We start from the raw sequence: 17106 nt of genomic DNA, 5'->3' as shown, positions 1-17106 counted from the left end.
GTTCCTGTTGGAAGGTGGAAATACGTGTGTTTTCCACTGTTCAGGAGGATTAGATTTTTGGCATCTATTATTTTTTCTATTTGATGTCCTCTTTTATTAAAATCAGTATTTCCCCATAAATGGTGATGTCCATTTAGATCCCCCATTATACAGTAGGGAGGGGGTAGTTGATCTATTAGTTCTTCTAAGTCTTCGTAATTTATTTCCTGGTTCGGAGGTAAATATATTGATACTATTGTTATTAAACGACTTGTTGCTATACGTACTGCTACTGCCTCAAGAGTGGTTTGTAGGTGGACTGCTTGGACTGGTATGTGAGAGTTGACAAGGATTGCTACTCCTCCATGGGCTATAGAATTATTTATTCGGTCTCGTCTATGTATACTGTAATTCTTGATTAAGATTGCATCGTCAGGTTTTAGATACGTTTCTTGTAAGCAGAAACATATCGGGTGATATTGAGAAATTAAATCACGAACATCGTCAATATTCTTACGGAAACCTCGGCAATTCCATTGAATAAAAGTACTACTCATTGTTTTGTTTTAGATGAGTTTTCTGGTTGTTTTCTCGTTACTGTTTTAAATTTTTCTGTCCGTGATTTGTCTTTTTTAGGGAAATATGGCTTTCCAGTGTCCATATCTTCCTCGGCAAATATTTCTAGAACGGGTTCTTCTTGTTGTGTTTTTCCTGCTGTGTCCATTTGTTCAGCAGCATGGTGCATTATTATCGAGGTATCTTCTTTGGTTTTTCCCTGCGGTGGTGAAAATACTGTTGGTGGAACTGAGATAGGGGTGTTTGCCGCCTGTTCTCGTTTCTGCTGTTTTGGGGGCATGAGCCATTTGCGTGCCCAGTCTGACAACGATTCATTTGGTGCTATTGTAACGTCGGTTTGTGATCCTGTTGTTTGTTGATTCTGGGTTATTTGCACTACTTGAGCTATCTGTGCATAGGTAGGTTTCCTTGTGTTGGCTGGTTGTATCGTCTTTCTGGCTTCCTGGTATGTAACTTTGTGTTCTGCTTTGTATCTTTGGATTTTCCTTTCCTGTTTCCATCTTTCGCATTCTCGAGAATAGGCAGTGTGGCTTCCACCACAGTTTGGGCATTTAGGGTGCTCGGTTGTGCATTCTTGATTGGTGTGTTCTCGGGAACCACATTTGGCACATATTGCTGTTCCTCTGCATGTTGTTTGTGAATGTCCGTATTTTTGACATTTAAAGCATCGAATAGGATTTGGTATGTAGGGTCGGATTTGACAAAGCAAGTATCCTGCTTTCACATGCTGTGGTGGACTTGGAGTGTTGAAGGTTAAAATGATATTTCTGGTCTGGATGATTATTCCTTCTTTTTTGACCGTTATTCTTTTAACATGAATGACTCCCTGGGCTTTCATTTCTTGTAATATTTCTTCTTCTGTTATACTGAGGAGATCCCATTCAGAGATTACTCCTTTCGAGGTGTTTAAAGTATTATGGGGTGTAATGGATACTGGGATTCCTCCAAAAGTGGACGTTTTCATTAGTTGCTCTGACTGTCGTATATTGGCTGTCTCAATTAATAGGTCGCCTGATTTTAATCTTTTTACTGCTTTTGGAGTTCCAGCTATGCTTTCCAGACATTTTTGTATCAGGAAAGGGGATAATTTTCCAGTGGACTGTTCGCCCGTAGAATGAATGATGAGATACTTTGGAGCGGGTATCTCATATATATCGGTTTTTTGCCTTTTGGCCATGTTTGTACAAATTTCTTCATGTTCTTGAGTTGATTGGGCCATGTTAGAGGATTTTGTTGTCAGAATCCATGCTGTTTGCTCCTTTTCGCCCTGGGAGTGAGAGCTTTTCCTCCCAGGTTTCCAGCCCCGCCACGTGGAGGCAGGAGCGGTGCCACCTAGTGACCAAGCGGAAAAAAAAAATAGGTTAGTAAGTGATTAATATAAAGAAAGGTGACTTTCCTTTTTGTATTAGTAAGTTTTAATGTGCTAAATGTTATTAATACATACAGTAGGAGTTTAAGGAGATTGCAAAAACTCACACAAAAAATAAGCTCTTTATAATAACTGGCACGCTAGAAAATTCGCTGAAAGGTCGCTCGAATCACTACGCTTGGCACTCGGGGCCGAAGCTATAGGTGAAAACCTTACTGGTCCTCAAATTTTGCACACCAGTGTATGACCAAAGTATCACTTCAGCACACAATTCTTAGTGAGACCAAACAATCACAGAATGCAACCTCATAAATCAATTCTTACCTTGAAAAATAATTTTTTTTTTTTTTTTTTTTTTTTACTATAAAAATACACAGGTATCCAAAGTCATTTTAATGGAAAGAAAAAGGTTTAATTTACAACTATGAGAGACAACTGAAAAGGATTTCAAAAGAGTGTTACTTATAGACATTATCAAAATTTGAAATTCAGATGAAAAAAAAAAAAAAAGTGAGAAGAAAACTAGGAGAAATCACAACACATCAATAACTTATTATAAAAAGCAACAGAAAAATAAAAAAGTTCAGAAAACTGGTATGGTAATGCATACCTTCCTCTTTTTATCTACTGTTTTCAGTCCTGCAGCTTCACAAACTCTGTTGATACATTCTCTAAAATTAAAAATATAAGTAATACTTTTATTAAGTTTGACACACACTACACAAATCTGAAATTGCATTTTCATTTTATGCAAATCAGTATGAACATTTACTATTAACATGCAATCTGTTATCACTATAAAAATAACTAATAAGCAAATTATAATGGTGAGTTCTATATATGGAATGTATCTTTCACGAATTCTCTAATCTGTTGTACTAAGGAGATGACATATAGGATTTATATCAATATGAATATCAATAACTAATTTCATGGCTGTGTACACTTTGCCGCATTATATATTTTGGCTATTAAGTACTGTTGAATCAGCAGAATATCCATATCTTTCAGTTTCTCCATAAAGAGAGAAGCACCTTGTTGTAGTCTGTTAACAAATAGTAAGTAAAAATGTTCTCGGCCTTTGCAAGTTCAAGACACATATCTAAAAGGTAACACTGAGATGAGAACTAGAAATTCAACCAAATAATTTAGTTGACATTGACTTAAATTGTTCATAACAAAATTCACATGCTATTAGAAGTATCCACCCAATTATTATAAATCAATTTTGAGTCTTTACAAATTCAGTCATATGAAAAATTTAATCCTTTTATGACTACATACATATGTAGACCAACATATTTTGTAGGTGAGCTCCCAGGGGTGCACACACCAGTTGTAAAAGATCACTGGAAAATAGCTAATGATAATTTTAACTAAATTCTAATGCCGAAATAACAAGCTCAAGTGTTCACTGTGCAGGATACCAACCTAGGAAAGGAAAGGAAAGCAGAAGTATAAAAGAAAGCTTAAGAAAGGAAGATATTAAAAGCTGAAAGAATATGAGAAATGCTAATGATCTGATTAAAGGAATGATGTAATACAGGTAATCCTCATATAACACCATAGTTTGGTTCCTACAAAATCTTGTAGAATGCTAACCGTGTTATATGGGACTGAGAACCAGAACAAAAAATGGGGCTTACGTTCCAAAAGCTAAAATACACCATTTTTTTTATAACTATCAGAAACTTAATTTTTATAGTAGTGATAACTAACTTAAATAGTAATAACTGAACATTTTAACTTTATTTTTATAACAGTAGTAACTTAAATAGTAATAACTGAACAAACGTCTTACCTTTCAAACTGTGATACTTATATGTAAGAATAATGTACGTTCATTTAATTTTCTTTCTCTTCATTGCTGCTAAGCAATCTCTTCTGCAGCATCTAGTTTTCATATACCTTTTGCTCTCATTAAAAGACACGAACTGCACTCTACAAAGTCAATTATTTTTTATGGTCTCAAACAAGCACAAGTTCAGTAGCACAGAATCCAGCAAGCACAAGTTCAGTAGCACAGAAAATAAAAATAAATTTACACTTACATACATAGCATACGTACTGTAATATGTACATACTAATTAATATTTCTGTTCACTGATTTTTTTTATTTTTTGGTTGTAAAATTTAAAACAGTAAAAATGATAAGCAATTAATAACAAAGAACAGGACCTGCACAAGTTGCAACAAACATGATACACGCAAGTGAGATACAGAGTAATGAGTTCCTGAAAATTTATTTATGTTTTTATGATTGAATATGTCATGGAAGGGGAAACACATTTCACACCATAATAACGTGAATTCCAGCTATCGGTATTGTAGCAAATGCAAGAAGATCCGAGTTTACTACCCGTATATAATTGATTACCCTAACAGAAAAGACCAATAAACCAGAAACTGCAAATTGTTTTTATTGTTTTATGGTAATGACCTCCAGAAATGTGCTTTAGAAAAATACCATGAAGGCGATAATGACTAGCAAGTCAACAGCAGGGATTCACAAAATCTAACATAATAGCAGGGTTTTCCCAGCACAGAAATACTGTTATGCAAGATTTCTCGCAATTCTCAAACCGTGCTAGAGCAAAACCTTGTTGTAGAAGAACTGCTGTGCGAGGATTGCTGCAATTTAACAATCGTGTTAGAGCAAAACCATGTTGTAGAAGTATCGTGTTGTGTAGAAGTATGTTGTTGTTAACAATAGTGTCAGAGCGAAACCATGTTGTAGAAGTATGTTGTTGTTAACAATAGTGTTAGAGCGAAACCATGTTGTAGAAGTACCGTGTTATACAGGGTTGCCTGTATATGTATTTAATATGATAATGAATACATATACAGTCAGATCTCTTTTTAACGAACTACCATATAGTGAATTCCTTTGATTCCCCCTTGGAATCAAAGTATAGTTTCAGTAAAACAAAAAAAAATTTCCGTATAATGAACTGGATTTTGAGATACCTGGGTACACATTGTTCGCACCTCTGGCCTTTCGGCAATAGAGCTGATGGTGTAGAAAGCACGAATTAAGAGCTAAAAGATTAAGAATTAATCCCTTTAGCTCTTAAAAGATATTAATTCTTAACAGCACAAATTAAGAGCTAAAACATTCCACAATTTAGTGGTGCCCATAAAACCTATACAACCACCTCTACTGTACCAAGAATTCACGCTGGTCAACTGCTATCTATGTGTCCACAGCCATTGGCAAAGATTAAGGCATATTCCTGATGCAGACATTGGCTCTGGTCAACCTGTTTTCTACTATAAGCACCCTTTTAGAGAATTAGGAAAGAGTGATTTTCATTTATCCCAGAAATCATCTGTTGTTTTGCAGAAATGAGTCATCCATACTTTCACTAAATTTCACCTGTCTCTGTTTACATGGTAGGTACAAGTGGTCCCTATATCAGTTTTGTTTTAGCTGCTGTGCAGCTAACTATACAATGTCTAAGAGCAAATCCTTGAGTGTAGTATAGTGCAAAAAGTGGAAGTACTTAGTAGTGTCAGGGTGTAATAATAAAAAAAAAAAAAAAAAAAAAAACCACATTAAAATTTGGTATCCCTGGCAGTACTGTGTCAACCATTCGGAAAAACTGCGTTTTGATTCTCAAACTGTTTTAGGAAATGGGACCCAGTTGGAAGCATACGAAAGTAAGCTTGCATAAAGATGTAGATGAAGCTGTTTTTAAGTGGGTAAGCTGATTCGAGACCAAACTATGCCAATATCAGGGCCATTAATAAAAGAATACGCATCTTTTCTGGGGCATAAAACATTCCAAGCCAGTTCTGGTTGGCTGGACAAATTTAAAAAGTGCCATGGCTTATTCAAAAAAAAAAAAAAAAAAACCTGTACCGATGGATACAGAGTTTTCAAAAAAATTATGAAGGACTACAAGCCCAAAGACACATTTAACGTCGATGAAACAGGTCTATTTTTTAAATGTTTGCTGAACAAGACACTGACTTTTAAAGATGATAAATGTTTAGGTGGTAAAAATAGTAAGGAGAGAATTAGCATTAGAATTAGTAGAGGCATATGATGCAAGAAAGCAAGCTTATTCAGCATTAGCCAAAAAAAAAGAAAGAAAAAAACAAAAAAAAACACCACTCCCATTTCACCCCTCCATTCTTTCAAAATACCTGTCCAGCTGAGCCTTAAATTTGTTCAGGCTATCAACTTCAACAAGTGATGGAAGTCTGTTCCACCAACCAACTACCCGCTGGCTAAAGTCAAATTTCCGCACATCTATCCTAACTCTGTCTTTCCTCAATTTGAATTTATGCCCTCTCAGGTGATTATTCTGAGCAAGAGGCAGAATCCCATCGGCATTGAGCATGCTCAAACCATTCAAGGCTTTTACACCTCCATCAGATCACCTCGCTGGTGCCTAGTCTTCAGACACTGTAATTTGCAAAACTTAAGCCTTTCTTCATAAGGGCAACCCTTTGTTCCATTCACTAATCTTGTTGCCCTTCTCTGTACTCGTTTCAGCAGCCCTACATCCTTCTTGAAATGAGGCCTCCAGACCTGTATACAGTACCCAAGGAGTGGCCTGATCGTTGCCTTATACAAGAGAATAATCACCTCCTTATCCCTGCTAGAAAAATTCCTGTATATCATTGACAAGACACCATGAGCTACTCTTGCAGCCCGTCTGCACTGCTCAGAGAACTTCATATCTATCTGCACAATTACCGCCAGGTAATTGTGCAGCATTATACGGGGTTGGCTAGTGCAAATATAGCTGGTAATGAAAACCTGAAGCTTTTGGTAAACCTGAAGCAAAAGTAAACCCCAATGTTTCAAAGGAGTAGAGTTGTTAGAGTTGGACTACAACTAGAACAAAAAATCTTGGATGCTAAGTGGAATTTTTTAACCACAGAATTTAAATTTCAATAGAAAGATGACAAAAGAAAACAGAAGACAGTTGATTGTTGACAACTGCCCTGCCCACCTTCACTCGGTAATTTTGAAACTTAAAAGTGTGAAGCTTGTTTTTTTCTCTCCAAATACTTCATCTAAACTAGCCAATGGACCAAGACATTATCAAGAATCTGAAAATGTATTACTGAAGGTGCATACTGAACCCCCCCCCCCAGTACAGCAAAAGCCTGTGGCTTCCTTGCACTATATGACAAATACTATTATTATTACTGTATAAGGCCTGGGATGAATATTAATGATTTGAATATCAATGCTAGAAAGAAAGTAAGGTAAAGTGGGTCATAATAGCAAACTTCGTCGTGAGACCACAACTATAATTACTCACTGGGGCATAATGTTTCGCGTACATCTCTGTCAATGCAAGCAGATAAAAACATAAGAATTTAGATATGCACTGGCAAAAATGGTGGTCCCAATGCTATATTAATATATTATTTAATATAGACTATGTATATAAAGTGCTTAGCATCATAATACACAGCCATTTCTGAATAAACAGAAAATTTTTAAGGTGGCATCGTTTTAGGTTATATCTCATATTGTGAATGCCTTCACAACGAGTTGCCATGATATTGCACTACTTCGAATAAGTAACGCTTCACCTAAGGAGAAGACTAGTGTTACTTATTCTCAGATATTCACAATATGAGATATAACCTAAAACGATGCCACCTTAAAAATTTTCTGTTTATTCAGAAATGGCTGTGTATTATGATGCTAAGCACTTTATATACATTGTCTAAATTTGTTCGCAGCTTGAGGCTCTAGCCCTAAATGCGCCTTAGTCTAAATACATCATACACCATCAGGCATCTCTCATATTGTGGAGTTATACTTCATAACTGTTTTTGCCATCATTGCATCACTTGGGTACCTACCCACTCACTGACGAAGGGCCAAATAGCCCTGAAAACAGTGCTGTCTGGGTGGTGGTACCTATCTGAGAATAAGTAACACTAGTCTTCTCCTTAGGTGAAGCGTTACTTATTCGAAGTAGTGCAATATCATGGCAACTCGTTGTGAAGGCATTCACAATATGAGATATAACCTAAAACGATGCCACCTTAAAAATTTTCTGTTTATTCAGAAATGGCTGTGTATTATGATGCTAAGCACTTTATATACATAGTCTAAATTTGTTCGCAGCTTGAGGCTCTAGCCCTAAATGCGCCTTAGTCTAAATTATTTAATATATTAATTTATATATTTAATAAATAGTAAAATGCGAGGGTTTAGTTAAAATATCAACTACAACAAAAAAAAATCAACTACAAAATCATTTTGTAGTTTATTTTTTGTAATTAACCAAAAAAAGTCATTTAACATTTTCTTGGTTTACTGGAAATGTACTTATAGCCTAAGCTAACTTGTAAAGTACTACAGAGATAGAGTTTATGACATAATATGCATTTTTATTTGTATAAAGTAAAACTAAAGTTGTTGCAAAAAGAAAATGCAATTTTGAATTTAACACTGTTTGACACTAAACCCTCGAATGTATGTTGCAAACTCAATTACTAATTATGATTTAAATTTGATTGTAACATTATATTGGCCAAAAAAAAAAATTAACATTAAACCAACGAGACTCTGCCACAAGTCTCGTTGGTTCATCTGAACGGTATTTCTTAGTAGGTATGAAAAATCTAGTAGCTTCGAACATTAATTCTTTGAATTATATTATATTGGCCAAAAAAAAATTTAAAGGTGTACATCCAACCAAATAAGACAGTAATGTGAGGCACCAGTATACATGTATAATATATGGAGTATAATATATTCTATACATGTATAATATATTCTTTACCTTATTTAACATTAATTGGTGGTCTTGCAGACAACCAATTAATGGTAAATAAGGTAAAGAATAGAGTAGAAGCAATAATGCTAAATATCACAGAAAGGTAGCAATTACTATTCTGAAAATTTGCAATACTTGGGCATGCTAGGGTTGTAAAGCCATCCTCCAATGGGAAGCCCTGGCATTGTTACAGTGTTAAGTAAGTAAGAAGAAATGTGGTTAGGTTGTGTATAGTATAAGCATTAGTAGAGGCATATGATGCAAGAAAGCAAGCTTATTCAGCATTAGCAAAAAAAAAAAAAAAAAAAAAAAAAAACACACCACTCCCATTTCACCCCTCTATTCTTTTGAAATACTTGTCGAGCTGAGCCTTAAATTTGTTCAGGCTATCAACTTCAACAAGTGATGGAAGTCTGTTCCACCAACCAACTACCCGCTGGCTAAAGGCAAATTTCCGCACATCTATCCTACATCTGTCTTTCCTCAATTTGAATTTATGCCCTCTCAGGTGATTATTCTGAGCAAGAGGCAGAATCCCATCAGCATTGAGCATGCTCAAACCATTCAAGGCCTTACACACCTCTATAAGATCACCTCACCGGTGCCTAGCCTCCAGACTCTGTAATTTGCAAAACTTAAGCCTTTCTTCGTAAGAGCAACCCTTTGTTCCATTCACTAATCTTGTTGCCCTTCTCTGTACTCATTCCAGCAGCTCTACATCCTTCTTGAAATGAGGCCTCCAGACCTATATACAGTACTCAAGGTGTGGCCTGACCATTGCCTTATACAAGGGAATAATCACCTCCCTATTCCTGCTAGAGAAATTCCTGTACATCATTGACAAGACACCATGAGCTACTCTTGCAGCTCGTCTGCACTGCTCAGAGAACTTTATATCTCCCTGCACAAACAGGTGCTTTTCATTTTCTACCACTGTTAGTGTAGTACCGCAGAGTTGATACGTTGCTCCAGGGTTACTGTTTCCCATATGTAGTACTTTACATTTGTCAATGTTAAACTTCATTTGCCACCTCTCAAGCCCATTTGCTCAACCTTTCCAGATCCTGTTGCAGCAGCATAGCATCAGTTGTGTCCTTAACAACCCTGCCAACCTTTGTATCGTCTGCAAACTTGGACAATAAGCTCGATGTACCATCATCAATATCATTTATAAATACAGAAAACAACAACGGACCCAACACCGAACCCTGAGAAACTCCACTAATAACATTAGTCCACGTTGAGCAGTGTGCATTGATTACCTCTCTCTCTCTCTCTCTCTCTCTCTCTCTCTCTCTCTCTCTCTCTCTCTTCTGCCACTCAACCATCCCTTTATCCATAGCAGCAATTTACCTCCAATGCTGAATGCTGATGAACCCCATCAGCATTCAGCTTTCTCAAACCATTCAAGGTCTTATACAGCTCAATCAGATCACGATGCAGGTGCCTAGTCTCCAGATGCTACAATTTGCAGAAATATAGTTCTTTTGGTTAGGGAAACCCTTTGTTCCCCTCAGCAATCTGACTGCCCTTCTCTGTACTCGTTCCAGCAGCTCTACATCCTTCCTAAAATGAGACCTCAGACTTGTATGCAGTACTGAAGGTATGGCCTGACCATTGCCTTATACAAGGAGATAATCACCTTTTTATCCCTGCTAGCAAAATTCCTGTATATCATTGACAAGACTCCATGAGCTGATCTGGCAGCCTATCTGAAATACTCAAAAAACTTCATATATGACTGCACAATTACCCCCCTAGGTTTTTTTCATTCTCGACTACCAACTGTAGTACTGTACAGTTGGTACATAACTCTGGGGTTGCTGCTATCCATATGCAGTAATTTGCATTTGTCAATTTAAAACTTCAGTTGCCACCTCTCACCCCATCTGCCAAACTTTTCTAGATCCTGTGTCGGTAGTGTACTGTCATTAACAACCCTGCTAACCTTCATATGCACTGCCTTAAATTTTATGTTTCTTAATTAACAGCATAACTCCTCCTCCCTTCCTATCCTTTCTGTACACATTTTACTCCCAAAATTCCAATTTTACATTCCTTATAACATAACAACTGTGTGGTACTACACTTAAGGTGGTAGAAAATGAAAAAGACCTGGAAGTAATTGTGCAGTCAGATATAAAGTTTTCTGAGCAATGCAGACAGGCTGTCAGGGCAGGTCATGGGGTTTTGTCAATGATATACAGGAATTTTGCTAGCAGGGAAAAGGAGGTGATTGTCCCTCTGTATAAGACAATGGTCAGGCCATGCCTTGAGTACTGCATACAGGTCTGGAGGCCTCATTTTAGGAAGGATGTAGATTTGCTTGAGTGTGTATAGAGAAGGGCAACAAGATTGGTGAGGGGAATGAAGGGATCCTCTTATCAAGAGGCTTAAGTTCAGCAAATTGCAGTGGCTGGAGACTAGGCACCTGCGAGGTGATCTGATTGAGGTGTATAAGGCCTTGAATGGGTTGAGCACGCTGAATTCTGATGGGATCCTTCCACTTGTTCAGATTACGAACCTAAGGGAGCATAAATTCCAATTAAGAAAAGCCAGATGTAGAATAGATGTACGGAAATTTGCCTTAGTCTGTCATCTGTCATTGTGGAAGCTGATAGGTTAAATACATTTAAGGAGGAACTGGACAGGCATTTGGAGGGAATGGTGTGATTTTTTTTTTCGCTGATGCCGCATAAGCTTATACACTTGCATCACATGCCACTACTATATCATCTGCATACTTGGACATTAAGCCTGATATACTTTCATCAATATCATTGATAAATACAGAAGAGCAGTGTCCACTGAATCTGAATCTCTCTCTCTCTCTCTCTCTCTCTCTCCCCACCCCTCTTATCCATAGCAACAACTTGCCCTTAATGCCATATTGCTCCAATTTGTACAGCAGTCTTCCATGTGCAACAGTATCAAAAGCTTTCCTGAAATTCAAGTATATGATATCAAACTTATTTTTTGCATCCAGTTACCTTATAACGAGCAGTGTAGTATCCAATTAAATTGATCAGACAAGACTTCCCCTTAACAAACCCATGCTGTGTCCAAACTATAACTCCAATTTTGTGTAGATGATACTGCAATGCTTCTTTAACCACTGACTTGATTATTTTCCCCGGGAAGATAAACTAACAGGTTTGTAATTACTCATGACACCCTTTGATCCCCCCTTTGTGAATTGGCGATACATTTACACATCTTCTGTCTGTGGGAACCTCCCTTGAATTCAAGGATGTTCTCATAATAATGGCTAAGTGTTTGTATACTTCCTTCGCTGCCTCTAATATAACCGGACAGATCCCATCCACCCCGGTTGCCTTTCTTATGTTTAACTTCAACAATTTCTTCTCCACTTCGCTCTCAGTTATTACAAAATAATTTAGCTCCCTGTTAGGGAGTTAAATTATTTCGTGACCTGAAAATTAGCAAAGAAGTCTTTGCTGCTTTTCTTTACATCCTTTGCCAAAGATTTCTCGTAATTTGCCTTCACTTGCCTTACCTCCTTTGTGACTTGATTACAGACTAGTTTATATCCACTATAGACTTCTGTGTCACCTGATAATTTATATGCACCCCCATGCATATTTCTTCTCTGTCACAAGTCTCGTTGGTTCATCTGAACGGTATTTCTTAGTTGGTATGAAAAGTCTAGTAGCTTCGAACATTAATTCTTTGAATGCTTCCCATTTAGCATTTGATGTTAGTAACATCATCAGTTGGTCCCAACGTATAGAATTTAAAAACTGTCTGAGACTGCTGTAATCACCTTAACAAAAGCAAAAACTCTTCCCTTTACCCCTGATGGCAATTACATCTTTAAGTAAATCCCACATCAGTATGCTGTGATAACTGCCACTGATCTGAAGATAAATTTCCTTTATCTTCAGATTCTTAATGCATGAATAATCACTGCTGATAATCAGATCAAAGTATTACACCCTCTGGTTGGCTCTCAAACATGCTGCTGTAGAAAACACCATCCAATAATCCAAAAAAGTCTTACTAGTGTGCAAGTGACCAATCCACAAGTTCCAGTCAGTATCTGAGAAGTTAAAATCCCCCATTATAAGAGATTCTGATTTAATGGCACACTATTTCTCTGTTACAGTGTTTGTTGTACTCATCAGAGTCATTAGGCCTATAACACGTTCCTATCCTCATTTTTTGCTTTCCAAGTGCTTATGTCACACCAAACTGACTCAGCATTGCACTGTCCACCAATGTCAACTTCATGCACTGCCTTAGATTTTATGTGTTTCTTAATTAACAGCATAACCCCTCCTCCCTTCCTATCCTTTATGTACACATTTTACTTCCCAAATTCCAATTTTGCATTCCTTGTATCTATGTGACACCATGTCTCTGATATCCCAACAATATCCACCTCTGATGTCTTGACAAGCACCTCAAATTCAAATTTATTTACTATACTCCTAGCATGTAACTATGTGTACATGTAACTATGCATGCACATGTTCATACATCTAGTTACCCTAACACAGCCCGTGTATTTACTTGTTCCATGATGACTCTCAGCAATCCTTGAAATCCCCAGCACCTTTGCTTTCCAGGCTGCTGCTCATTCCCATATAAGCAGTGCAAGAATCACTTCCACCTCTGCCTGCAGCTATTGTTAATCTATTAGTCTGTGAATACCCCGAAGGTAACAGTTTCTGACCCACCTAATATTGCCTCTATAGCATCAGTTAAATATAAACAAACTGGTTTCGTTATATATCGTAACATTATTCTTTTTATCTTTAAAACTCCTTTATCATATTCTAAGAACAAATACAACTTGAGGAGTAATGTTTAGTTGAAGGAAGAAAGCTAATCACCATTAGTCTATCATTGCTCAAATAAGAAAAACAAGAATGACTCAACTTACTTGGCAATTTGAGACCGAGTGTCAAAATCAAGGCTCTTCATTGAAGTATTTACTTCTAAACAACCAATATACTGAAAATACAAAAAAAAAAAAAAAAAGTTTTACATATGATACAATACAGTTTAGGGCAAAAGACCATCTCCCCCTCTCTCTCTCCCCCCCCCCCCTCTCCCCCTCTCTCTCTCTCTATATATATATACAAACACACACACACACACACACACACACACACACACACACACACACACATTTTTTTTTTTTTTTTTTTTATTTAATTATAATACAAACTAGATAAATTGGACAAAAGTATTAGGGGTGAAAACCAGAGGCAGATTTAACGGCGGGCGCACCAGGCGCCCGCCCTGGGCCCCGACTTCTGAAGGGCCCACGCAAAACCCCAACAAATTAGTTGAACATATTAGTTCAAAACTCTGATTATTATTATGCTATTATTAATTATATTATACATATTATATTCAAATTTTATTGGAAATAAAACATTAATATTACATAATATTTTTTATTTATTTAAAAAAATGGTTAACATGTATTTTTATTTTCCCTGTCTCTCTTTTTTTTAAGGGGCCCAATATTTTCTTCTGCACCCGGGCCTCAACCGACCTTAATCCGCTCCTGGTGAAAACCATACACATTAGCTCAACTTGCCAAGCTGGACTTTTTTTGTCGTACCCTATAAATAAACATAAAATGAAATAGTAAAATTAAAATGATAATAATATAGCTAATTATTGATGGGATATATTGAGTGGAGCTAGCCCTTGTTAACATTCCATTCAATGTAACCATATTTCTATAATTAGCTATATTATTATCATTTTAATTTTACTATTTCATTTTATGTTTATTTACAGGGTACAACAAAAAAGTGCAGCTTGGGTTTATTAAACTTGGCAATTTGAGCTAATGTGTATAGTTTCACCCCTAATACTTTTGTCCAATTTATTCAGTTGGTATTATAATTAACTAAAATATTGTTATATATAGACAGATGTAATGTACAATCATAAATTTGATGGCATTAATCTGTTCTGCTACACTTTCTTTTTCTAATATTCTTTTACATGACTTCATATATATATATATAAAAGAAAGATGTGATGACATGAAAAAAGGAAATAGCATATATTACAACTAAAAATTCTCAAAATCATTTACCAGTGAGCTTAAGTTCTTGGTGCTTATAAACAAATTATTACTATATCAAGAATTAAAGTCTGAAAGTAAAAGAGACTGCTTATTGCAATATGACAAGCATGCTCTCTGTTTGATTTATAAAGGCACTACTCATTCACACATGAGGAGTTATTCAGCAAGGGGAATGCCAGAGGTGTATTCAACTCTGGCAGTAAGCTAGATAATCTTGTAATAACTGAGAGGAAAGTGGAGGAGAAATTGTTGAAGATTAACACAAGAAAGGCACCTGGGGTGGATGGGATCTATCCAGTTATATTAAAGGAGGCAGCAAAGGAAGTAAGCAAACCCTTAGCCATAATTATGAGAGATTCCTTGGACTCAGGGGAGGTACCCATAGACTGGAGATGTGAAAATGTGACCCCAATTCACAAAGGAGGATCAAAGGCTGACACAAGTAATTATAGACCTGTGAGTTTAACTTCTATTCCAGGAAAATTAATGGAGGCACTGGTTAAAAAAAGCACTGCAGAATCATCTAGACAAGACTTCAGTTATAGCTCAGACACAGCATGGTTTTGTTAAGGGGAAGTCTTTCCTGACCAATTTGATTGGATACTATGATGCAGTCACAAAAGAACTGGATGCAGGGAATAACTTTGATATTATATACTTGGATCTTAGAAAGGCTTTTGATACTGTTGCACATGGAAGACTGCTGCACAAATTGGAACAGTGTGGCACTGGAGGCAAATTGCTACTATGAATAAAGGGGTGGTTGAGGGGGAGAGGACAGAGAGTGGTAATCAATGGACACTGCTCATCATGGACTAATGTTATCAGTAGAGTCCCTCAGGGTTCAGTGTTGGGTCCATTATTGTTTTCTGTATTTATAAATGATATTGATGATGGTATATCAAGCTTAATGTCCAAGTTTGCAGATGATACCAAAGTTGGCAGGGTTGTTAAGGATACTACTGAAGCTATGCTGCTGCAACAGGATTTGGAAACGTTGAGCAGATGGGCTGAGAGGTAGCAAAAGAAGTTTAACATTGACAAATGTAAAGTATTACATTGGGAAACAGCAACCCCAGAGCAACGTATCAACTCTGTGGTACTACACTGACAGTGGTAGAGAATGAAAAGGACGTGGGGGTAATTGCACAGGGAGATATGAAGTTCTCTGAGCAGTGCAGACGGGCTGCAAGAGTAGCCCATGGTGTCTTATCAATGATATACAAGAATTTTTCTGGCGGGGATAAGGAGGTGATTATTCCCTTGTATAAGGCAATGGTCAGGCCACACCTAGAGTACTGTATACAGGTCTGGAAGTAAAATTTCAAGAAGGATGTAGAGCTGCTGCAGAGAAGGGCAACAACGTTAGTGAATGGAACAAAGGGTTGCTCTTACGAGGAAAGGCTTAAGTTTTGCAAATTACAGTTTCTGGAGGCTAGGCACCAGCGAGTTGATCTGAGAGAGGTGTATAAAGCCTTGAATGGTTTAAGCATGCTCAATGCTGATGGGATTCTTCCTCTAGCTCAGAAAAATCACCTGAGAGGGCATAAATTCAAATTGAGGAAAGACAGATGTAGGATAGACGTGCGGAAATTTGCCTTTAGCCAGCGGGTGGTTGGTTGGTGGAACAGACTTCCATCCCTTGTGATGGAGGTTGATAGCCTAAATAAGTTTAAGGCTCAGCTGGACAGGTATTTTGAACGAACAGAGGGGTGAAGTGGAAGTGGGTTTTTTTTTTTTTTTTGGCTGATGCTGCGTAAGCTTGCTTTCTTGCATCATTTGCCTCTACTAATGCTAACTTGCTATTCAATTTTATATCATACCCTTGCATCTGGACTGTTTTATTGTAAAGGTAGTTGATTCCAAAAATCCATAGGCTTATGGGATCATTTAACCTTGTTCAACAGATGTTTAGATTTTGAGAATTTTTTAACTGAGTGTTTATCCTCCATTGCTCATGGAGGATAAACACCCCAAGTTTTCAGGTGCAATGCCTGGACTTTTGCCTCCATTGCCTCTTACATTGGAGGCAGAAAGAATCTGTAACAGATCCAGCATCCACACTGCAGATTTTGTACATTTGGCTTAACATCTATGGTAGCAATTTCTCTGGGTTTACCAAGGGGATGTTGACATTCAATCAGCTTTGGTTTTCTGAATCTCTTTCCTCCTAATGCATTCATCTTTGCCAAATAATGAAATGTCCTACACACATACAATGAAATATTCATAATAGCCATATAGTGTAAAGCAGCCACAGGCTTTTGCTGCACTAGCCAACAAAAAGTAAACAGACAATAAAAAAATAAAAAATAAATAATAAATAAAAATTAATAATAATAAAATAAAATATA

General features: G+C 36.9%; 1 protein-coding gene across 1 annotated transcript in view; it reads right to left on the bottom strand.

Annotated features, from left to right (window-relative positions):
- Positions 1 to 17106, bottom strand: part of LOC150083370 (SHC-transforming protein 1-like) — a 301635-nt gene that overhangs the window by 155970 nt on the left and 128559 nt on the right. The window contains exons 3-4 of the mRNA XM_090377222.1: positions 13586 to 13656; positions 2535 to 2595 (exon numbers count right to left, since the gene is read on the bottom strand). Coding sequence (XP_090233348.1) covers positions 2535 to 2595; positions 13586 to 13656 — 132 coding nt within the window. The remainder of the gene's footprint in view (positions 1 to 2534; positions 2596 to 13585; positions 13657 to 17106) is intronic.

The sequence above is a fragment of the Mastigoproctus giganteus genome, chromosome 7 (genome assembly GCF_048544385.1).
Source record: "Mastigoproctus giganteus isolate SK-2022 chromosome 7, ASM4854438v1, whole genome shotgun sequence".
Taxonomy (NCBI): Eukaryota; Metazoa; Arthropoda; class Arachnida; order Uropygi; family Thelyphonidae; genus Mastigoproctus; species Mastigoproctus giganteus.
The sequence above is the reverse complement of the archived record's forward strand: the minus strand, read 5'-3'. Positions and strand labels throughout refer to the sequence as shown.